The sequence below is a fragment of the Calliphora vicina genome, chromosome 1 (genome assembly GCF_958450345.1).
Source record: "Calliphora vicina chromosome 1, idCalVici1.1, whole genome shotgun sequence".
In the NCBI taxonomy this organism is placed as follows: Eukaryota; Metazoa; Arthropoda; class Insecta; order Diptera; family Calliphoridae; genus Calliphora; species Calliphora vicina.
The window spans coordinates 162,247,842-162,273,037 of record NC_088780.1 but is presented as its reverse complement, the minus strand read 5'-3'; the positions used below and the strand labels follow the sequence as shown (position 1 = coordinate 162,273,037).

Here is a 25,196-nt window from a genome sequence, read left to right as displayed (position 1 = left end):
GTTCAATGAACGGATGATCATCACATTTTTGGGGCGTTTTTGCGCCAGTTTCTTAATATATATTTTTTTAAATACAAAAAAACACAAAATATTAAAATATTTTTATATTAAGCCTTTTGGTAAAGTTACACAACAAAAAAAAAACCTAGATCTTGTTAAGACAACATTTCGTCAAAAAGCAACACTTTTTTTCCAGCATGACGTTGCTGATCAGCATGTTCAATAACAAGCTTAAACATTATGATTAAAAATGCACTCACTCTCTGCTTGGCCAAGGTATAACAAAAAAAAAACACAAAAACTAAACAATTTTCTGATCCTTAGGGTATGAGCATTAAGTTCCTTTTATTTATCAAACTACATGATGTTCACATACTTAGTTTCAATACCAAACAAAAAAACAAAAAAAAGATCAATTAAAATTTAACGATATCAAGTAATGAAAGATTGCAAGGAGAGGAAGTAGTCAGAACTTTGCAGGAGAAAGAGGATTTAACAACATATGGATGCTATACTTTGTTTAAGGCCTTTACGCAAAGAAGGGCGTGTCATGATACTAATGAAACTTTAAAGATCATAATTCGTAAGAGAATGTTAAACTAAAAGCGAACAACAATTGTATTTTTTTAAGGAAAAATAAACAACAGCAAAAATATTTTATATATTAAAGCAGTGGTCGGCAGGCACTCATATCTAGCATTTCACTCTCAATAGGTGCTCAGAGTATAACTTATAATTAATGAGAATAACATGGTATTATAAGCCTTAATCAATGTTCTCTTTATGCCGACCACTGCTTTAAAGACAGCTTAGTTTAAGATCAGAGAAAGAAAAGTTGCCCAATTGGGTAACAACGAACGAGAATTTTTTTGAAGGAAAAATAAACAACAGGCAAAATACATTAAAGCAGTGGTCGGCACTCATAGCCAGCAGGGTCCGAACATGTACACAAAATTCATACAATTTATCAAATAATCTACAAAATTTACATTCAGAGCTGGTCAGAGTACAACTGTGTATAAATACCATGTTATTGTAAACCATATTCCATGTTCTCTCTATGCAGTTCACTGCTTTAAAAACAGCTAAGTTTCAAATCAGGGAAAGCAAAGTTGATATGCCAAATTGTGTAAGAAAAAATAAACAACAGCCAAAATTCATTAAAGCAGTGATCGGCACTCATAGCCAGGAGAGAGCGAACATGATCAACTGAATTTTCTATCAAAGATTTTGTGTATAACTGAATTTTTGAAAATTATTTCATATATTTTTCAACCTGGCAAATTTCCTTGCCTTTCGCCTGGTATTTCAAGGTTACAAAATGGTTAATATTTTTAAAATTTTAAGAATGAAACTTAAACTCGGGCTAGTTCCTCAGTTACCCTATATTCAAGGCGCCACAAAAGTAAAAAAAATATTAACTCAACCATATTCATTTCTATTTAATTTATTCAAATTTTTTTGCCTTTTTATATACAAAAGAAAACTTAATTTAATAAATATTAAATTAAAACAAAATCTATAACATCCAGTCAAATAAAAAAAAAGAAAATATAAATAAATAAATAAATACGAAACGTTATGCCATGGCGATATATCACTGTCAACACAGTAAAAATGACAAAATGTCAAATATTGACAAGAGATTAATTGAAATGCAAGCAAAAATCCCTGGCAAATCAAATGCACAGACATTTATACATACATTTTTATTTATTTATTTTTTATATTATTTTTTTTGCATTTTACTTTTGCTTACAAGATGGCGTTTAAAGATAAATTATAAATAAATAACAAACGCACATATTAATTTATGAAAGAATTATAAAGCTAAAGACAAATGGCCAGCAATACTTTGCTGTTCGCTAATTTATGAATATAAAAACCCCACCAAAAAAAAATAAAAGAAAAACATAACTTTTTTTTCAAAATTTTTTCGAAAAATTATAAATTCACACCTCAAAAGATTTATTTATGTGCTGACAGCTGCCATAAAATGCTCTGTGTTTGCTCTCTCAGGCTAAACCAGACAAAAAATTTAAAAAGGAAACAAAAAATAAGAAGAAAACAAAAACCAAACACATTTACACTTGGACACTTAAACGTATGAGTAATTTATGATGTCAAGAGGTCATTTTAAAATGCTATATAATGGACATATAAATAAACATATGAAAAAAAATGTCTCTTCAATTTAGTTTTTTATTTAAAACAAATATCAGTAATAAAGTCCAAAATTTATTTTTAGCTTTCTTTTAGCTCTAAAATGATAACAAAATCCCAGAAAACTGATATAATCAATAAGATAAGAACCCTAAGCTTATCATTAAGCATGTTATTCACCACAAACTGTCATGATTTTTCAATGATATCAAAAAAATTATAAATTTATAACTGCAAAAACAAAAATTTAAACAAATTTTAATTAATTTTTTATTTTTTTTAAAGCTAAAACAAAAAGCCGTCGGCTAACTTGGTGGCTTTAAAACAACATTTATTATAATGAAATTTTGAAAAGATATTTTTAAATTATTAAAGTCAAATATTTACTCATACACAAGCCAATGCCCTTTTAAATCTAAGATAGTGCGCAGCTACACAAAAACAACAAACAAAATACAATATCTGAGTGTATGAGTGCGTTTACAGATACATAGATAGTACAAAGAGATATATATACATAAAAATTTACTATCTACAATAAAAAATCTAGCTCCATGATGTTTCAGTACGTGCTGGTATGTAGAGTTCGGAGGGGGTTTGTAAACACAGACTCTGAGCCAACAACCCCTTGCAAGCAACACACACAAAAAAAAACCCCAAAGCTTTGCACACAAACACACAGATTCAAACCCATACACTTTCAAAAAATAAAACCCAGAAAAAAAGGAAACCAAAGATATTTTTTTTTGTTTAAGTATGTAAGATGACTTTTTTTTCTAATTTCTTATCTCTGCAACAATTTTTTATAGATATTAGCGACAGTCAGTTTCTGTTTTTGTCTCTTCATATTCTTTTCATTTTACATTTGTATAAATTTCTTTTGGTTTTTTTGTAAAACATAGATGGAGCAGACATTTAGAGCGATAAAAATTATTCCACTTTTCTATATAGCACATTGATGCTGCTGCTGTTTGCTGCTGTATAAGTAGCCAAAAAATATATAACACAGATACATAATTTGAAAGCTCTGTTACATATACATTCTTACGTTACATTGTATTGATGGAGGGGGGGGGTTAGAACTTGCCTCATAAACTACCCTTAGCTGGGGTTGCTGGGTTATGTGTGAAAATGAGACAAATCTAGTATAAAGATTCTTTGAAAAAGAATTTTATAAATAAAATTTATGGGGTCTTTTTTGTATCAGCTTCCTTTACCTCCCCAAATGATAACAGCTTTTCTGCCCCCTTAACTTTTGCATTTTATTTTATTGTGTAGATTCTAAAGATGAGATTTTATTTTGTTCACCAGCAACAAAAAAAAATCAGTTAAATTATAAATGTGTGTGTGAGTATAATACAAGATAAATATTTATTTTATGGCTCATTTAAATAAAAAAATTTTGAAGGAATGTAGAAAAAAGGAATAAAGTTGAACAACATTTAAGAAAAAAGAAAAGTTATTTATTGTGTACCATATTTCAAACAAAAATTTTATTTATTTAAACATAAATTTCAAAAAATTAAAGCAACATTTTGTTAAATACAGAAAAAAAGCAGCTTTAAATAAATTTTATTTAAAGTTATTTTGCAACATGTTGCTAAACATTTTATAAATATCAATTTGATTGAGCAACATTTAAGAAAAGTTATTTATTATGTACGATATTTGAAAAATTAAATAAAAATTTCGTTAAATAAGGAAAAAATTGTCAGCAACATGTTGCTAAGAAATAACTTGAAGTTTCATGTATCAAGTAAATAATATTACTTAAAATAAATAAATAAATGTTTCATCTTGTTCCATTTTTCAACATGTTGCTAAACAAAAAAAAATCGAAATAATTAATTATAAAAATTTAATAATAACAAAAAGTTTTTGTAAAAATTAGAAACGAAAAAATATTTTTGTTACATTTTCTCAATGTTTAGAACATTTTCTAGCAAAATGTTGCCAGCAACATGTCTTCCACTTCTTGGAATTTAATTTATTTATCAAATATGCAAAAAGTATTAATTTTTATAAAGAAACCTACTTTGTGTTAGAGGAAACATGTTATTGGAAAGGTTTGTTTAGCAACATTATGTAGAATTTCATACAATTTTTAAAGATTGTTTGATTTATAAAGTATAAATACAACAAAATGATGTTAGTTGTTGTTGCCAGACATATATTAGTCTTTTTCCAAATGAACAAGCGGCAAAATTGCCAAAATTTAAAGCATAAAAACAATATATACATTTTAAACGCAACATGTTGCCAGTAACATTTATTTAGCCACATTTTTCCAAATTCCAAAAAAAATATTAATTAAAAGAAATCCAAAAAAATATATGCATTTTTAAAGCAACATGTTGCCAGCAACATTTTTTTTGGCAACATTTAAGTAACATTCAAAATTCACAAACATTTGTATAAAAACTTCCAAAATTTAAAGCACATAAAAACAATATATAAATTTTAAATGCAACATGTTACCAGCAACATTTGTCCTAGCAACATTGTTTTGAATTCAAAATCAAATTTGCAAAATATTGTGTTAATTAAATATACATCATGTTTTTGTTAAGGCAACATGTTGCCAGCAACATTAATTGGTATTTCAGCTTTAAATGACTTGAAATTTAAGCAGATTTAAAAGCTTTAACTTTAATTTTCAAGTCTAACTATATTTCTTACATTTGATGTATAAAATATAACTAAGAAACACTTGTGATCAACATTTAAAGCACAAGAAACAATATATACATTTTAAATGCAACATGATGTCAGCAACATTTGCTTAGCAACATTATTTTTAATTAGAAAAAAATTCTTAAACAAACTAGCAAAACAAGTTTGTTAATACAGTCTTTGTTCACGCAACATGTTGCCAGCAACATTTATGTGTAGTTTTTCTTTAAATGTCTTGTTCACGCAACATGTTGCCAGCAACATTTATGTGTAGTTTTTCTTTAAATGTCTTTAAATTTAAGAGTATTTAACGATTTTTCTTAATTTTTCAAGTTAGCAAAAGTTTTCAGAATAAATTAATTTGCAGTGCAACATTTTTCTCCTTATAAAAGATTTTGAATCACTGTAACAGTTTTTTAAAACATACTTTTCATTTAAAATAATTAACAGCGTTTTTTCAGCAACATGTTGCCAGCAACATTTGTTCGTTTGTCCTTTTTAAAGAGACTTTTTTTATTATTATTTTCAAATTCAAAACTTTTCTCTTCTTTATATCATTCCATTTTAAACAAAATCAATAAATTCTATACATTATACTTACTTACAAACTGTTATGCCAAAAGGGTAACTTTAATTGCTGAAACCTAAGTTCAGTTGAGTTGAGGCTCACTCACTCGCTGGGCAAATAAAACATTGACAAAATTGAAGGCGACAATATTAAAAAAAAAACATAAAACCAAACAGACATATAGACAGACAACAACAAAAAAGAATAAGCTTTAAAACCTCAACAACATGCAATTTCTATTTGAAAAGACTAATAGACACAAAACCCACAATATAAACGGACACAGAGTAAGAGACAGACTGGCCCATAAAACTGAGGCATAAAGTTATATGGAAGGCATGAAAATTGTCATTAATATTTGTCACTAAAATTGTAGGTCTATGAATACTGCAGAAAAAAAATGTCAAACTGAAACACATATACAAAATTTCAATGTCCATTTGGTTTAATGGTCAAATACACATATAGCAAGGACTTTTTTTTAAACTTTGCTTTATTGTTGCTAAACATTGTAGGGAAAAGAAAACTAGAACTTGTTTTAAATAAATGTCACTTAAACACGCTCGCTCACATATTTGCCAGGTGAATAAAAGCTCGGTGATTTTTTCTGAGCCAGAAAGTCCTGTATGTCCTTTCTACTTACTTGGTTTAAATTGTGTTTCTATTAATTTCCATTTATTGTCTGTTTGGGTGTGAAATTATAATAAAAACACTGTGGCTTAAGCTTACATAAAATGGAAAAAGGATTTCATTAAAGTTATGGGGGGGGGGGGGGTAAAGGGTTAAGGTTTTAATAGTTTCTTGTATTAATTTATTTAGTTGTGGATATTAAAGTTCATAAATTTTATTGAACATGTTGTAAAGCATTCAACATTTTTTGTGTTTTATTTCGTGTGGCAACAATTTGATTTTATGTTAATTTTATTTCATACCTTAAATTCGTGTAGGAATATATTTAGCAACAAATTTAATTAATTCATAAATTTCCAGTTAGAAGGGAGTTGCCAATTAATTTTTATGGACTTAACAGTTAAATCAAGAAAAGGGTTAAAAAATAACGAATTTGTATTTAAAACAAAAATGGATTTTAAGGCTTTCTAAGAAAAACTAGCTTTATTTAAATTAAGTTTTTTTGTATGTTTAAGCAAAAGAAATAAGATGTGTTTGTGTAAATGGCAGTAGTAGACAGTTTTGTTTAACACAAGTATCAATTCATTAAAATGACAATTCCACAAAACTCCAAAACTGCCACATTTAAAAAAAACAAGCTGCTGACTGGCTGCAGTTGCCTTTTTCCACGAATTTACAAACACTCGTTTAGATTGTACGTGGTCAAGATGTTTTTCCTTTTATTTTGTTGAAAAGATTTCACGCATTTAGCCTGATGAGCCTTGGCTAATAAACCAAACTCCTTCTGACATTTCTTATAAGGAACTGAGGGCCTAAAGAACTCATGAACAAAAAAGGCATTTTAAGTAAAAGTACCTGTCTGTCTTACATTTAAAAAACAAACGTACTACACTATACAACTGTTAAAAACCAATGTCTGTCCTGTGTCTTCATGAGAGTACAACTAAAAACATGTTTTGATGTTGTGTGCTGGGATTTTTAAGGGCTTATTTTTTGTTGTTGTTCCTACCCTGATCATGATCATGTTTAATATTGGCCATGCTGTTAGCTGTTTTTACTCGATCAGGCGTTGATCATGTTTTACGTTGATTTTTAATTGATGTTTAGTTTGAGCTTAGGAACAGCATCAGCATCTCTGCTCACCTGTGCTTTAAACACAAAAACCAAACACATCTTGCTACATTTTTAGCCATACATTAACATACATTAAAAGCCAAAAAATAAACGATATTTGCTTGTTTTATACATTGAAGGTGTTAACGATCTTGTAACGATATTATTAAGTAAGAGCAACAAAAAAACTGAAAGGAAAACATTTTTTTAACACTTGCCATACATATTGACAAAAATCCTTTAGTATGGCTTAATATTTTGAATTTATTTCAACGCCCACAACACACACGCACTAAATATAGTTTTAGCCCGCAAACTAAAGTCTCAAAATCCTTTATGTTTAGTAATTATGTGACGACCTCGTTAAGTTAAAATGCAAACCAAATCACTACAACCAAATAAACAACATCACACAACATTTAAACTACAACATTCCCAGATTGAATCTGTAAACAAAAACAACGACTGATCGCTTGGCTCGATCCTCGTCTGAACGTAGCTGAGATTTGTTTTTTGGGAGTTTATTTATTTATTTTTTTTTTATAAATTTTTTGTGGTGGCTGGTGTCTCGCCTGGCTTTAGAGCGAGAGCTTAAACATGACAACATGCCTAACGTAAATAAATTAAGTTGTTAACATGACAATTCAACAAAACTGCCAGGGTACTGTGTTTTATAAACTCTCTCATATACAACTTGCCACATAATGTAGCAATTGGAGTATTGGAGCACTATACAGCAGCAGCAGTCTTTTTTATGGGTTTGTTGTTTTTTTTTATAAAGTGATACATATTGATTCACTGCAATAAACGAAAAGTGTTAAATATTTGTTGCTTGCAAGATTAAATGAAGTCAAAAGAAGTCAAAGAAGTTGTTTAAAACTGGTAAAAAAAAATATTTTATTTTATGTTTATTTTTGTTGTTGTGGCTAAAACAGGAAGAAATATAAATGAAGGTGTTGCAGCTTAAAATTTGAACTCAGAAAACAAAACCTTAACATTTTTAAAGAATTGTTTAAATATTTTCATTTAAACTACAAATTGTGGAAAAAACAAAAGATTTTATTTAGAATTCTTTATTTTAAGATCTCAAATTTTTACAATTAATTATATTTTTTTCTTTATTCTATGTATTAATTTGTTTATATTTCCCTTTACTTATTTTTAGACTCTGCAGTCGCTACAAAGTGCCGCCAAACGAGCGGGGACCTCGTGTGCCAACTGCAAAACCACAACTACAACCCTTTGGCGGCGTAATGCCAGCGGTGAACCAGTATGTAATGCCTGTGGTCTCTACTATAAATTGCATAATGTAAGTACCAACAAAAATTTCTTATAAAAAAAACCGAAAAAAAAGTTCACAAAATACATATAAAAATATGTTTAATTCAAACAAAATAAACTACTTATGCGCCCCCTGAAACAGCGACAGTTAATGTTAATAACTTCCGTTAAATCCTGCAGGAAACATTAACATGTTTATAATAATCCTGTTACATATGTAGCTTGGTGCTTGCTCAAAATTTATTACTGTGCTCAATAACCCACTGTGCATAAAAATGCTTGAGAATAATTTTAAGCCTGTTTGCGAGAGTAGCTGCAGTTTATTTGTTGTTGTAACTGATGATAGTTTAATGATATCACTATTTTATCATTTAAATCTCATTTTTGGTTGTATGCGAATCCTGGCTAAAGTGCTTAAGCGATTTCACACACCATTTACCACGTGCTGTCTAACGATGCTGCTGACTGCCTGCCTGCCTGCTCTCTTAAAGTATTCATAGATTTCCCACACTCTGTTTTATAAACTCAGTCTCTCTCTCTCTTTTTATACAAAAACAATAACAATGGCAACACAATGTAGGAAAAACATAAGTGAAAAGCCAAAAATTAGGTTTGATTTTTGCCAACTCATTCAAAGGCGAATTCACCCTTAAGGCAGGGATAGTTACATTTTTAAATAAAAAAAAAGTTTAAAAGTTTCGTTAAATTTATTAAATAAATCATTCAATATTGGATTTAAATCAGGATTTAAAGAGCAACATTTCTAAGTAAAATTAATATAGAAAAAGGATGTTTTAAATGTTTTTGGTGTAGAAAATAAAGTTTAGTTAAGTTTTAAAATGGTCCAAAATTTAAATTTGCTTTACAATTGAAAATATATTGTTTTATGTTAAATAAATATGGAAAAAAAATTAAAAGTTTATATGAAGGAAATGTCAATAGTGAAACTGTACTGACTTACTATTGACACAGTCACCAGTACTAGTGACTTATTATTCCCCAGAAAAAGCTATTTACTATAGACATTTAACATGTGCGTGTCATTGGAAGTCTACTACTGACGATAGTACAAGCTGACTAGGTACTTTTTTGGGACCATATGTAGACATTGGAACCAGAGACCCAGTAGTAATTCTAGTCTACACTTTTGTTACTTTTCTGAAGTAAATGTCGATAATGAAACTGCATATTTTATTAACATCTGACATTTTATTAAAAAAATAAAAAATAAAAAACAAAAAATTACGAATTCATAACAGTTGGAAGAGTCGTCTACCAATTCATGTTTTTATTTTTTTTCCATCAAAGACAAATATGTATAAAAATGTAGAAATGCTTCGTTGACAATGTCGCCAAATTATTCGACAAAACTGGTGACTTGGAGACACTTGACCCCTGGTTTCATTGAAGGAAGTTGTAGGCTCAATAATAACAAATTGTTTATGATTTAAATATTAGTTTATCTATCATATTTTAATGTAGCAAAAGTTGTTTTTAAATGTTTTAGGTTTTAGAAAATAAAGTTTCGTTAAGTTTTTTAAATTCTTAAAATCGCGAGTTAGTTTGAGGATTAAAAACAAACTTGACTTAATTAAATAAATATGCAAAAAATAAACGTTTACCCTCATTTTCTCAATCTCTGGTTATCGTTTTTCGTAACGATATACTTCCAATTAATATAATATTGTCAGTATATAACCAGATATTGAGAAAATCTAGCTTAGTCTTGCTAAAAATTAAAGTTTCCTTAAGTTTTTTTATTTGTCCAAACCAATTTTTTTCTGTAATTAAATAATAGTTTAGCTCTCCCTACATAATAGTAATTTATAACAAATTAGTCTAAAATTTATATTAAAACTGAATTTTTGCTTTATTATTTATTTGTTTACTTATTTTATTTTGATTATTTCTACTTTCCATCTCTGTGTTAATAGCAAATCACAGTTAAATGTTTGTCATTCTCTCTTTCTCACTCTCTCTTCATGTGTATGCTTTGAGTGTGAGAGCTTTGAGAGTGTGTGTGTACTCGTATTTAAGCGGAAGCTAAAGGAAAAGGAAATCAAATGCTTGCACGCGGTCTTATTTATATTCCCCTTGTTTTATTTCTGTTCATTTTTATTTTTCTTCCAACAAAATCTATTTATTCATTGCATGAATAAATGAATCTAGTTAATCAGTTTAAATCTGATTTAACATTTCTAACATCAGTTAACGCATCTTGTTTTCTTTTTTAACGAAAACAAAAACAAAAAAAAAACATTTTAACAGGGGGAGTTTTTGTAACACGGGGCGTTGGGCTACCACTACAATAGCGGGCGAGCAAACTCCCCAAAATAATGTTGGTCGTCTGATGATGGATTGTTGATTATTTTTTAAAGATGCTATTTACTGCGTAACTGACATCATCTATGACTATTGCTTGTTGGATGATTGTGCGTGTGGTACTTGAAAGATAAGCTTTCTAAATGATTTACCACCCTCTTTTGATAAAACGACACCAGTTTTGTCGTTTTAAACGGGTGGCTGTGAAAATGCGATAACATTTTTATTTTTTACATCATTTCATTTAAGTCTAATACAAAAGTGTTTAAACATTAATGTGATTTGAAGTTTTTTTTTTATTTTATTTTTGCTGTGGTTCTTTGAAAGATTTAGACAAGATAGAGAAACCTTAATAGAGGTTGTTTTAAGCAGGAGAGGGGGAAAACGAGTGTTAAGTGTGGTGGTTTTAAAGTGTTGTTTTGATTTTTGAAAATTAACTTGATTTAAAGCCGCACGGGGGGGTGTAGAAATTAACTCTTTGCTTTAATTTAATAAAGTAAAGGGAGCAGAAATAAAAATAGAGATTTTAAATTAACTAAATATAATAATTATAGGGGTAATTGAGGAGCTGCATAAAAGGTAATTTTTCGAATTTTTTTACAAATTGATTTTTTGGTAATTTTATAATATTTGGGTTGAAATCTAGAAAAAATCAATTTCCCAAAATTTTGAAATTTTCCAAGAAGTACCGTTTCTTCTGCGGCTCCTCAATTTTGATTAAATATTTAGTTTTATTTTAAATCCAGTTTTTTTTAAACATTTGTTTTAGTTAGCTGTTCTCCCCTTAAGCTAATTTTTTTTTTGTCCTTCCGTTGTTGTATTTCTTTTTTTTATTATTTTTTTTATTTCCTTTCCAGCAGCCCATTAAATATTCATTAATTCGTTTTCTTCTGTTTTTCTATTTTCTTAAGCGTTTTGTAATAAAAATGTCGTTGTTTACATTAAAAATAATATTTTAAACTTAATTATCTTGGTAAAAACTGAAAACTTTTAAAATTTATTTCCAGTTTTCTAGGTTTTTAGCAAAAAAAAAATAAATTTTTTTCTAACAAAAAAAGTTTAATTTTCTTGCTATGTTGCTTTAAATGTCTTTTTAAATAAGTGACAAAATATGCAGGCAATTTACATGTCACAGATTTTTAACAGAAAACTTTTTCTATATTTTTTTTTAAGATTTTAGAAAGAAAAACTTTAAGAAGTAATTACCTTTGAGAAACTAAAGAAAAAGCTTTAAGAAAATAAAAAGTTTAGAACAAATATTAAAATTTACAAAAATATTTATTTAAAATTAAAACTTTTGTAACTGAAAATAATTTGTTTCCTAAATTTTTTAAATTTTGTTTCATATTTCCAAAGAAAGTTTTTTTGTTTATTTAACAACTTTTTGCTGCCAACTACTGTTTTATCATTTATTTTGTATAAAATAAAATCTGTTGGAAAATAGTTTTGCAAATACAAAAAAAAAAGTCTAGTTAATTGACTGTTAAAAAGGCAATAAAACAAATAAACCAACAATATGAACACAACAAATAAAACTGAACTAAAATTGCCATTGATTCGTTGCACATTTTCTACATGTATCCATGTATATATGAGGAGTAGTCTGCACTTTATCTTAGATGAACTAACAACCAAAACAAAATGTTAAATGAAATATATGTAGCTATGAATGTACTTCAAACACATTGTAAAGCTGGCAATTCGTTAGAGCTACCGGCACTTTGGGTGGTTTAATTAAAAATACAGCAACAACTGCAACAAAATAAAAGCAAACGCACATTAACTATTCTGAAAATCAAGCAAGTTTCCATAGACTTTAGCTATAGATAACTAAATATAGGACACATATTCGAATACTACACATAAAGTTAGTTTTTTTAAAATTTATTTTAAAACAAAATTTTGCACTCGCGCCAATAATATTTTTGTTTTTTCTAATATTTATTTGCCAGATTGCATGTCAACACCAGCAAGTTTACCTCTTGCTGCTGTTTCTTTTAAATTCCCCTCTCCTTAGTACTCAAACTGTATTTCATATTCATAAAATGTTTTGTATTCAAATGCACCAAGTGCATTTACGCTTTTATTTTCTTGTCGTTTATTATAGTTTAACTCAAAAATGATTTCTGTTCGGTATTGGATAGTTTCCCATCTTGATAAGATGCCAATCAGAAAGCGAGCATTTCATATAAAATATATAGAGAAATGCAACAACAAATACTCATTGCAAGTCATACGGAATTTAAATAGTATCTTTTGTGTGGTGGGACGTTTTGCTATTGCCCCCAACATAACAAAAATATCACAAATTATCGTTTGGATTTAATCGTCCAAAAGTTTTAAAAATAAATTTATTTACAAAAATTTTAACATAATTGCTTTAAGGAAGCGATAAAGGGAAAGTGATAAAATGTCAAAATTAAAACAGATTTGCACAAAAGCGAAATTCATTAAAGTTTTAAGGCAAATGATCTCTTTTTTTTTTGTTTCAATAAGAATTTCATCTAGTCAATCAAATCTGTCACTCCTCTCTTTCAAACTAGCACAATAATGGCTGATGTTTCCGAGAGAAACAGAGAAAATAGTTTCGTGTATTGCCGAACGAATTATTCAGTTGTAGCAATCAAATTTTATGGTTGTAAATACTCAGTTTTAATATAAATAGAAACACTTTAATCGTAAATTCATTAATATTGTATGCAAATGATGTCTTTTACTTATTTGTATTAGAAACTTAGTCAAGAATCCAAACTCTCGTCCTCTCTTTCAAACCTGCACAATAACGGCTGATGTTTCCGAGGGAAACAGAGAAAATAGTTTCGTGTATTGCCGAACGAATGATTCAGTTGCAGCAATCAAATTTTATGGTTGTAAATACTCAGCTTTAATATAAATAGAAACAATTTTAACACTTTTACCGTATTCCATTTAAATTAAGTAAATTTCTGATAAAAATGTCCAAATTAAAACCGATTTGCTAAATGAAATTCATTAAAGCGTTATGCAAATGATCTCTTTTACTTATTTGTATTAGAAACTCAGTCATGAATCAAATCTGTCAGTTCTCTCTTACAAACTAACACAATAATGGCTGATGTTATCGAGAGAATCATATAAAACAGTTTCGTATATTACCGAACGAATGATTCGGTTGTAGCAAACAAATTTTATTAAATACCACAAACTGCCATGTGAGGGGCCTCAAATATTAGTTACTCTTTAAATGTATTTTAAACAGATATTTGTAAAGATCTTTAAATTCATTTAATAGTTTTGCAAAATCTTTATTTTTTTCATAAAATGTTTTTAAAATATATTTTTTATAGATTTTTTTATGATCTAATCATAAATAAAAAAGTGTCTTCTACTTACCTGCTCACAAATTGTCTGCAACATATAAAAATTAAATAAAAAACAATTAAATGTAATTCTTCTAAAAGAAAAACATGCATTAAAACACCTTGCAACACAGCGGGATAGAGTAGACTATGTCGCAATAAGATGGTATGGCGTCACCAAGACATGCAATATTGATAACAACAAAAGGACAAAAAGAACTAATCAAAATAGTTTTAATACAAAAATTACCTGTTATTCTGTTCACTTTCTTTTGTTTAACCTTATCTTAATACTCTTTAGTTTAGTACTGTATTTTGTATTTTCGTACACATCTCATGTCTAATTTGTTATCAACAATTAACATGTTTGTTTTTTATAAATGCCTTGATTGTGCCTCAAAATGTAGCATAAATATATGCCACCCAGTGTCATAACATTAGCATGAATTAAGATTCAATTTTATGTGAGTTTGTATGTAAGGCATAATTTTTTAGCTTTAAATGTATAAAATAAAAATACAGCAAAGCAACAAAATGTGTTTAAAATACACGAATCAGTAGCTGCATCCTCTTTCCTTATGGTTTTTATTTTTTTTGCTGCTTCGCTCAACTGCAAGTGCTTACTTTACTTGGTAGTGGAAGAAAGAGTGAGAGTCGCGTGTATGCTTATCAAAAATTAACTTGACAGCAGGCAGTTTTATAAACAGTTGGGGCAATGAAATGCTGCTTGTATTTTCAAAAAAAGTTTTTACTGTAGCAGGCCACAGTAAAAACTGAAATGAAATTATTACATATTAATGCAGCATGTTAAGGATGCGCTCGATTTAAGTTATGCATCATACATATATCTTTTTGACGGCTCTGTTCCTCAACTTGCCACTACTTACTGCTTGTTGTGTCAATATAATATATGAATTGTATTCATTCATAATTTTTGTATAAATTGTGTTCTGTTTTTTTTGTTTTTGTATAAAATATGCATTTATAATTTACATTTATATTAATGAGTTAAACATTTAAAAAATGTATGCATGAATTCCATAGTTTATGCCGTGACAATATTAGGGATATTCAAAACAATCAGCAAAATGAAGAGATTTATAAAGGTTTTTACTATAGAAAATAAAGCTTTCTTAAGGAGCTTTTAACGATTTTTTAAGAACTTGTAACACTATTTGGAAAAAGCTCTTCAAGAGCTTTAGAAATCAATTTTTCTTAATTCAAAAGCTTTGTTTAATCTTTATTAAAAAGTTTTTATATTCACATTTAATGAAAAGCTTTTTAATGAACTTTTACTTTTTTTGAAACAGCTTTTAAATTTTTCAAACTTCATTTTCTAAAAACTGTTTCGATTTCTTTTGATAATTACAGCTATTTAATTGTTGTTTTTAAAAAAATTTTTTCTATAAATCGTTATTAGAAAGATTTTAATCAATTTTTAATACAAACATTAATTTAATGTTCCAAATATGCAAATAAATAACTTTTACAACTATTTTTAGGCAAAGGAGCTTTTAAAGTTTTTAAAAAAAGCTTTTATTATATCTATTAAAAGTGCTTTTGGAATTAAGCTACATATAATTATATAATTTGTTAGAACTATTTTACAGAGCTTTTAATTAAATCTATATAAAAAGCTTTTATTAAGAAATGTTTATACAAAAAGGGTTTTGAAGTTATAAATATGTATTTAAATTGCTTTTGTAACTATTTTTATAAATCAACTTTTAATGTTGTTTGTTATAACAGTATTTAAAAGAACTTTTGAAAATATTTACTAAAAAGCTATTAATATTTTTAGTGCTTTTGCAGCTTTATTTTAAAAGCCATTTCTCTAAAGAAAATTAATATTATTGCTCTAAATGATTAAATTAAACGATTTGTAAACATTTAAGCCTTTTAAACAAGACTCAATTATCGATCATCACAATTATTTTCATTACTTTATTAAATTAAAATTTTCGACACATATCTATTCTTTCAATACTTCAATATGCACTCAATTGCCTAAAAGAATTATTTAAATTTAGTTTCTTACTGTCGAGAACACCCCTACAGATCATCAGCGTCATTATTATCGTCATCATAATAATTTATTTGGCCTTGGCTTTGTTGCATGCTTAGCATAACAAATTTTCCTCCTCCCTGTCTTGATATTTAACAAATTATCACATTATTCTTTATACAAAAATCTCTTAAATACTCTTACACTCAGTGGGATCCTCATTTTAATCTCATTTCAGCGATCTAATATTTTTAACGTTTTCTTTTTCATTCCGCTGACTGAATTAGAAATTGTGTACGTATTGTTGTATTGTTTGTCATTTCCTACAAACAAAAGTATCAATTACCAAATCAATTATAGGCCTTTCAAAAAAACTAGGGGGAATCCCGCTCGCTCTCAACAATTACAATGAAACAATTTGTTTTGTTTGTGTGTTAAAGAGGAAAATGATACAGTTTAAAAGTACGTATGCCGATAGTTTCGGCATGATGTTGATTTTAAGCAGAGATGTCCTTTTGCAACAATAGTTAAAGTTGCATGCAACTTATGCAACCCTCCCCTGGTAAAACCTACTATGTGTTTTTTTATTCATTTCAACGATTATTATTTGAATGTAGAGCTGCCGCCTTTTGTTTCCTGCCCATGTATTGTGTGTTGTGTTTACAATTTAACAATTGGCCCCGGTAAATCTCTTTGTTTGCCCAGAATTGTTTAAAGTGCTCACAGAGCGCTACTCTTGCTCTTTGCCTGTTTGGTTGTTTAGTTAAGTACTTAAGTGTTTTTTTTTTCGCAACAAAATCCAGCGCTCAATCATTTGTATTTTTTTTTCTTCTTTTTTTTGTTACAAATTCATTCATCAGCCAGTCTCAGTCCATCAGCCAGTCATTTTGTTTGCACTTAAACACTTTTTTCGTGAGTGTGTGTGTGTCTGCAAATAACGTGGTTTTGGTCTCTTAATGCATTTAGCTAAAGGTTTCCTTTACGCCCAGCTATGCTCACAATAATAAAAAAAACCCTGTGGTATGTAATACTAGTTTCAAATACTACTACTAGATATTTTAAATATGGAACTTTAGCCAGACATTTAGTCTCAAATCAACAACCAACTACCAACAACAACAACCGGGGTAACTTAATATTGTAATTGTGGCACAATGAAGCGCAATTCTAACAACTACAACAACAACCACGACATTTTATAAAAAAATTAAAAAAAAAAACAGAAATTCTAAAAGATTTTCCATAAATGATAAGCTACCCTTTTTTGTGGCATGAAAAAGTACGAGCGAGTACTAGCAAAACCATGCCAGCCATTAGGTACAAGTTGCTAGAAATTGTATACTTTACTCATGGTCTCTCATGGAGAGTATGAGTACTTTAACAAACAACAACAACTAAATAATTGTGCTTCAATGCAATTGTGAAAATACACTCGAAGATTTCATTTACAAAAGTTTGATTAAGGCAACCAAAATTCTTAAATTTCTCAGCTACAAAAAAATATTAAAACTAACGATATTTTATATATTACTTTAAGATTTTTAAACAATTTTCCATTTAGCAATAGGTTTTACAATTTCTGTTAATATCGGCCGGTTTAAAATTATTTAAATTTAATTTGATCTCAGATACATGCTATTGCTAACTGCAAACAACTTCAAATTCTTTTTGATAACAAAAATTCAAAATAAAAAATTTACTTTTTTTAGTCAGTCGACTTTTCTGACCAAAAATCGACTTATAGAAACCCAATTTGCTTTAATTAAGCTCCTAATCGGGAGCTCAATGTGATTTGTTGCCAATCGAATGATTAAATTTCCTCCCCAAAATGGTAAATTGTTAATACAACAAAGCAAAGAAAAGTGAAATTTAAAAGAGATTTTTAATGATTCAACACTTCCCCCTCCCCCAAATGGTTGAGCTGGATGCCCGCCTGATTATATCTATATATTCTTTCGATACTAGCAACAGAAAATCAGTTCATTCAGAAGAATTACAATTTAAATAACCGATTTTTTTTTCAGTCTCAAAAAAGTCGGCATTTTGAACTTACAACTTTTTTTTTACTTTTCAATAGTCGGCTTTTCGACTTCAGCTATTTATGAAAAGTTGACTTTTACTAGAATTATTGATGAGAAAAACATAGTTTTTAAAGTTTTTACAATAAGAATTATAAATAAAAAATCGATTAAACGACTTTTGTCAGTTAGTCGACGTTTCGACTTTTTTGGCATAGCGTTCGACTTTTTTCCATTGAAAAAAACTATTTCGGCCTTTCAACATTTTTATAGATCCCTAAATTTAGACTAAATCATTTTAATATCTATCAATTCAATTACCACTACCCAGCGGGAAAAAGATGCAGTAAAGAGGCCTTTCTAAAGGCCTTATTTTGCAGACAAAAGTATACATTTTACACAGCGTGTCATTGGGAGCCAAGACCTTGCATAATCGCTTCTGTTACATCGCTGATAGAAGGCCTACCTTTGAAGGCATATTAGAAGGTCCTGCGTTGAAGGTCTGCAAAGAGACCTTCCGCGTTATGCCTCACGGAATGTCTCTATGGGAGTATAATTGAAGGTCTGCTGAACCAAGTATTTAGGAAAAAATCACTGATGTAGTTTTATATATAAAAAACTACTTCACGCGAAATTCACAACATCAAATGTTATAAAATGCTAAATTTTTTAGAAGATTTTGTTCCTTCTTCCCTTCTATAAAGAGAGCAAAATACATTTTATCATAGAGAGACAACATATAGGAATAATTGCAAAACCAAACATGTTTGATTTCGCAATGCAGTTTTGAATGTTTTTAGAAGGAGAAGCAAAGCCTTTTTAGAATGACTTCTGAGAGTAAGCAGAGTGCAATGAGTATCGGATCTTATATAATGTGTAATCAGGTCTTTTAGAAGGCCTACAATGTGAAGACCTAGCAATTTTTCCCGCTGGGTACATAAACTCTTTGTCTGTGGGACAAAAACAGAAACAAATTTTATTTAAACCAGAAATATAAAATTTTTTAGTAAATTACCTTAATATTTAGAAAAAGTAATGACAATAATACCGCTTAAAATTTGTTTATAGACATTCTGATTTGAAAAAGTTCTCTTTCGAAACGAATCACACATTTTTTCACATTCAAATTAGTCAGACCTCTTCAATCATTTAATCAATATTGAATTTTACAGACTTATTTAAACTATTTTACTGGTTTTTCGCTTCATTAAGTATTAAAAAAATACCCGCTAATGAACAGATTTTTGTAATATTTCCCGAGAATGATAAAAGTTTCAAAAATTCGGATTCAAATATTTACATTAGTTAAACTATATTAAACATTTGGAAAACTTTTTTTTACTTAAAATTTTCTGTGAGTGTAAGTTTAAGTACATAAACCTACACATTCATCATTTAACATAACACAAACATACATACATACACTCATGCAACACAGGGACATTTTTATATGTAAAATATAAAACAAAAAAACCTGAGAATGTATGTAGTAAGTAAGTATGTATTTCAAATTTATAAATTAACCCAACCAACCAGCTGTAGTTATACAATATTTTTTTCTTCTTTCTGTTCAGTTGGTGCACCAAACCATTATTATCAACGCATTAAAATCATATAGAGTTTTTTTTCTGTTTTTGCAGTGGCTCTACATTTAAACTCGCACATACACAGCCATACTCATACATTTAAATCTCTTATCTGATCATGTAAAAAAAAAAATCGAAAAAAGAAAGAAGGAAAAAAAAGTAGTACGTTATAATGTAATGTTGCAAGCTTTTTCCGGTTCTCCTTACAAATGAATATACTTACTACATATGTATGATGAAGAGGCCCAGGCACACTAGATTTACATACTGAAAGCAAAACGAAAAAAACACATTTAAAACTCTATTTGAATTGTATGTCCAAATGCCTTTTAGCTGTAAGTTTGCTGGGTTCATACATATCCAAAGTTGTAAGTCTGCATTTGTTTGTATAAATGTGTTAGTGTTAAGTTGTATACGTTTCCTGTTTGGGTGCCTTACATCCTTTTTAAAACTTATTTACTTACTTACCATATAGGCCTGTGTAATATAAAAGCTAAAGGTCATAAGTAGACTGGTTTTTTTTCTAAATAATTGTTAAATGTCTTTTGGCTAATTTTTTTTGCAAATTTATTTTTAACATTTTCTTTTCTATTTTTTTGGTATATTTTTAGGTTAACCGGCCTCTTACCATGAAAAAAGAAGGTATACAAACCCGTAATCGTAAATTATCATCGAAATCGAAAAAGAAAAAGGGTTTGGGAGGAGGCTGTTTGCCCATGGGCGGCCATTTGGGCATGGGTGATTTCAAGCCCTTGGATCCTTCTAAGGGTTTTGGTGGCGGCTTTTCGGCTTCAATGGGTAGGTGTTTTTTTTTAAATAATCAAAATATAAACAAACAATTTAAATAAAATTTTTATTTTACTTTAAAATATTTTATAAATTAAATGCTTTTTATATAATTTTCATTAATTTCATTGTTTTATTTTTTTGTGTTTGCTTTTTTTTAGCTCAACATGGCCATCTTTCCAGTGGTTTACATCCAGCTCATGCGCATATGCATGGTGGCTGGTATACTGGCGGTATGGGAGCTTTGGGTGCCTCCAGCGGTTTACAGGGTGGCTTTTCAACGGCCGGCTCTTTAGGTGGCGGTGTTGTACCTCATTCTCAGCCTTACCATTTGGGTTTGGGTTCAATGGTAAGTTTAGCAAAGGATTTTTGTTTTTTTTAAAGAGAAGAAAAGCTTTTAATAGAAACAGTAAAGAGTAAGAGCAAAATTAAACTAAAACTTTTAGCTGCCATTTTATATTAGTTTTAACAAAAAGAGAATTTAAAGCAGTGTTAAGCTCTTTAAGAAAGAAAAAAGATGCCACATATTTTTAGACTTAAAAATGAGGAATTTTGTTTTTAATAATTTATGTGGCATTTTGAAGGGTATATATCTGTCATTTATTTTAACTTAATTATTGAATATTAAAGTGTAAACAACAATGTATTTTTTGCTTCGAAAATTTCGAATTTTGTACCAACAAAGCTTTATATGTGGGAAGTTTTGCTTTACTTCTTTAATTTGAAATAAAGAGCCTTAAAAGCACGCGGATTGCCCACCAAAGCTTTATGGTGAATGTTTTCTATCGCTTTCAATGTTTGAGAGATGGTTTGTGGGGTTCAGAAGTGGTGATTTTTAACACCGAAGACAAAGATAGCCCATGCCAGCCTAAAAAATTTGAAGACCTAGAATTGGAGGCATTACTAAATGAAAATTGTTCTCAAATTCAACAACAGATTTCATAATCATTGGAAGCTTCTCAATCAGCAATTTCAAAACGTTTGAAAGCAGTAGGATTCAACAAAAAACAGTGTACCATACGAATTGAAGCTGAGATCATTTTTGCCCGGAATCATTACTTGCGATGAAAATTTGATCCATTACAATAACATGAAGCGTAAGAGATCGTATGTAAAGCCCGGCCAAGCAGCCGAATCGACATCAACGCCAAATATCCATGGCGCTATGGTAATTCTCTGTATTTTGTTGAAGCAAAAGGGTTCCATATATTATGAGCTGCTGAAATCTGACTATCACAGGGAACCTGTACCGAATGTCACTGATTCAGAATATGCGACTTCTATTTGTTTCGATCGATGCAGAACGCTCTCTCTGGGATACGCTTCACTCCAGAACAGAGTATCCGAAATTGATTCCTTCTGGGCTTCATATGTTGCCTCAGAATCCATATGTTGCCAGAAAGAACTTAGATTTTAAAGAGAATATCTCTAGGAACTTCAAGAAATCCATATATAAATTAGACATTAGATTAGAAATTTGTGTAAATAGTTACATTTTCTTTTTATCAGGATTTTACTTTATTTAATTTTAAGTAAAATATTCATATTGTTCTTCGTCTTGATTTTATTTTAATTTAGCAAAATACATTTAAAGAAAATTAGAGTGAACCTGTGAGTTTCACTTTTTAACAATCTGTTATCATGTTTACTGTTAACTCTCTTTTATTTAAAGCTCTCTCTCTTAGTTGTTTATATAACAATTTTTTTTTCTAATTTTTCTCTTTTTTTAACTTGAAATTAATTAATTTTTCTTTGTTCTCTTTAAAGGGTACTTGGCGTACTGACTATACGTGATGGAGCGGTAATAATTTAAATAATAATTTATTTAATTGAAATTGCAACAACAACAAAAACCAGCAACAACAACAAAAACCCATTATATTAAATAACAACAACCAGAACTGCTACATAACAAAACGGTAAAGATAGAAATCTTTAAGAAACAAAAAAAAAGTTCCTAACAAAAGACGAAAAATTAAAACAGCAAAACCAAGTTTACAGCAAAATTAAAGGATCTTTGCAAAGAGACCCTTGAAATCAACTAGACGTCTTTACTAATGAGTTAAAACCACAACCATAAATGGCTACTGTTTCCAACCTTGATCAATTCAATCTAACAGCAAAAGAGAACACTGTAACTGTTAATGTTTATTTAAATGGCCATGTAATGATAAATCAATGACTTTATTTTGGTTGGCTTAACAAAGCCAGGCAGCTTAAGGGGATTTAAACTTTGCTTAGGCGCCACTTAATCCCAGCAGTAGCAGTTTAAGGTCTAACTATTTTAAATGTATTTGAAATAGTTTCTTTTTAGATTATTTTTAGGTAGTTCTTTCTTATTATTTTAATGTTATATTTTGAGGTCTTTTAGTTTCCTTATTTTTTCTTGTAAATTTTAATCCCTTTCAATGTCTGTCCCTTCCTAAACCTAAACCTAAAGCAACCAACAACCAAATTCCTAATAAATATTTAAATAAAATGTATTATTTTTTTATTATTATTATTGTAGTTTTAATCTTAATTATTGTATTATTTTAAGTATGTTATGTTAACATTGCGTGCAATTTATTAATTTATTATAAAACAAAACAAACATTAAATAAATTCACTCCTTTTTTATTAATTTTTTTTTTTAATTTCAATTATAAAGCTAAATTATGGAGTGTAATAAACAGAAATATAATGCCATACATACATTATTGTTAACAATTAACTGTTATGAATTGTTTTTAATAAATTCATAAATACAGCGCTAAAAAACAAATTAAAGTCAAATCACAAAACACACATTTAAAATCGTTGTAAAAAGAAAATTTTATGTAAATAGTAAATTATAGCAAACAAATCATTATAACAAAACAAAAAAAAAAACAATTTAACATAAAACACATAAACAACAATGTAAAGAAATTAACAAACTGTTTAAAGGCCCTTTTAAATAAACATAAATTACTGCTAGGTACGTTCACATCACTCAAATATTTTATTATATACAAGAAAACTCTAAATTGAGTAAATAGTTATTTAATTTAAATAATTAAATAAAGATTTATTACAATTTGTTGTTAAAATATTTGATATTAAACAAATATTTTAGCAGTGTGAACGTAGTTTAAATTAATAAAACTTTTAGGTAATATTTACCTTAGATTTTTCTTAATATGTTAAACTATTACTTTAAGTAATAAATGTTTATGTTTAGGGACTTGATGTATAATAAATTCTATTATTTTTTTATGTTTCATTTTATAAATGTTGAAAGAAAATTTCAAACACGTCCAAAATATTTTATAAATTTTATTTAGCAAAAATGCAAAAACAAGCAATTTGAAATTGCCAAAATTTAAAACAAATTTATAAACAAAAACATTAAATATTTAATTAGTTTAATTATAAAATCATAAAAACAAAAAGAAACAAAAAAAATCTTGTAAATTTTCTATGCATGGTGATACATTTTAAAAGTTTATATAAATAATTGTAAATATTTAAAACAAAAAACCTTTAATTTACTTTTATTTTAAATTATTTTTAAACCTAAACTTTTTAGTCTTATTTAAAACAAAAACCTAAACCTTGTTGTTAAAAATTCGTTTTTTATTATTAATTTAAAATAAAATTTAAAAAAAAAATCTTAAGTTTTATCCCTATTTTTCCTAAACGGAAATACCTGTATATAACCCTCTAAACTTTGTAATTGTTTTGCAAACAAAGAAAAACATCTAAATATATATTTAAACAAAAAAAAACTAATATTAGAATTTACTAGTACATACGATCGCTCTATTTTACTATCGTAATTGTTAATTATAATATAATTACTTTTAGTATTTTAAATGTAATTTGCCATATTTATAGTTCAGTATACATATATATATATATATATAAAAGAAACCCCCACAAAAACATTATTTAAAATAAACCCTTAAAATTATTAATATTAAAAACAAAATAAACATTCTAAAATAATATAAAAAATTGTATGTATTTAATTATAAAAAGGCAATCACATATTAAAAATAAAACCAGAATGAAAAAACAAATATTATTAAAGAAATGTTTAAAATAATAAAAAAAAAGTATTTAAGTTGAAATATTCAAAAGGAAAAGAAAAAAATAATAAAAGAAATAAATAAAAAATATAACAAACATAGTGTTTTTATTATTTCTAAAACCAGCATCATAAAGGGCCTTCTTTGCTAAGCTATTGTTTAAAAGGCAACGATACAATGATTTATTAAAGGAACGTGATCAAGCAAAACTAAAACATAGACAGCAAGTTGAACAAAATATTTACACAAGTCAACAGTAACAGCTTTATAAAAGGGATTTAAGATTTAAGAGAAGACACATTTCGGGGAAAATTATTGCATCTAAATCTGGGAACACTTAAAGTAGATGAATTGATCTTATTATACAATACACTTGATTATAATGGCGTAACTTCAATGTTTTTAGTGATTTAAAAATGCAATAGCCAATAGACGGCGTATCTTTCGAATGCGGTTTAATTTTTAATAACATATGTGTAATTTAAAAGGATACATATCTGTCATTTATTCTCATTTACATATTAAACATTATAGTGTAAACAACAAAATTTTTTTTGCTTCGAAAATGTGGAATTTTGTGCCAACAAAGCATCATATGCAGGAAGTTTTGCTTTACTTCTTTAATTTACACACCAAGGGCTCACCAAAGCTTACACTAGTT

General features: G+C 28.2%; 1 protein-coding gene across 2 annotated transcripts in view; it reads left to right on the top strand.

The window, feature by feature from the left end:
- grn (grain) overlaps positions 1–22,334 on the top strand; it is a 61,154-nt gene extending 38,820 nt beyond the window's left edge. For both annotated transcript variants that reach the window (XM_065516458.1, XM_065516457.1), the window contains exons 5-8: positions 8,313–8,456; positions 20,309–20,495; positions 20,645–20,832; positions 22,251–22,334. In XM_065516458.1, the coding sequence (XP_065372530.1) occupies positions 8,313–8,456; positions 20,309–20,495; positions 20,645–20,832; positions 22,251–22,277 (546 nt within the window). In that variant the 3' untranslated portion in view covers positions 22,278–22,334. The remainder of the gene's footprint in view (positions 1–8,312; positions 8,457–20,308; positions 20,496–20,644; positions 20,833–22,250) is intronic.
- The last annotated feature ends 2,862 nt before the right edge of the window (positions 22,335–25,196 follow it).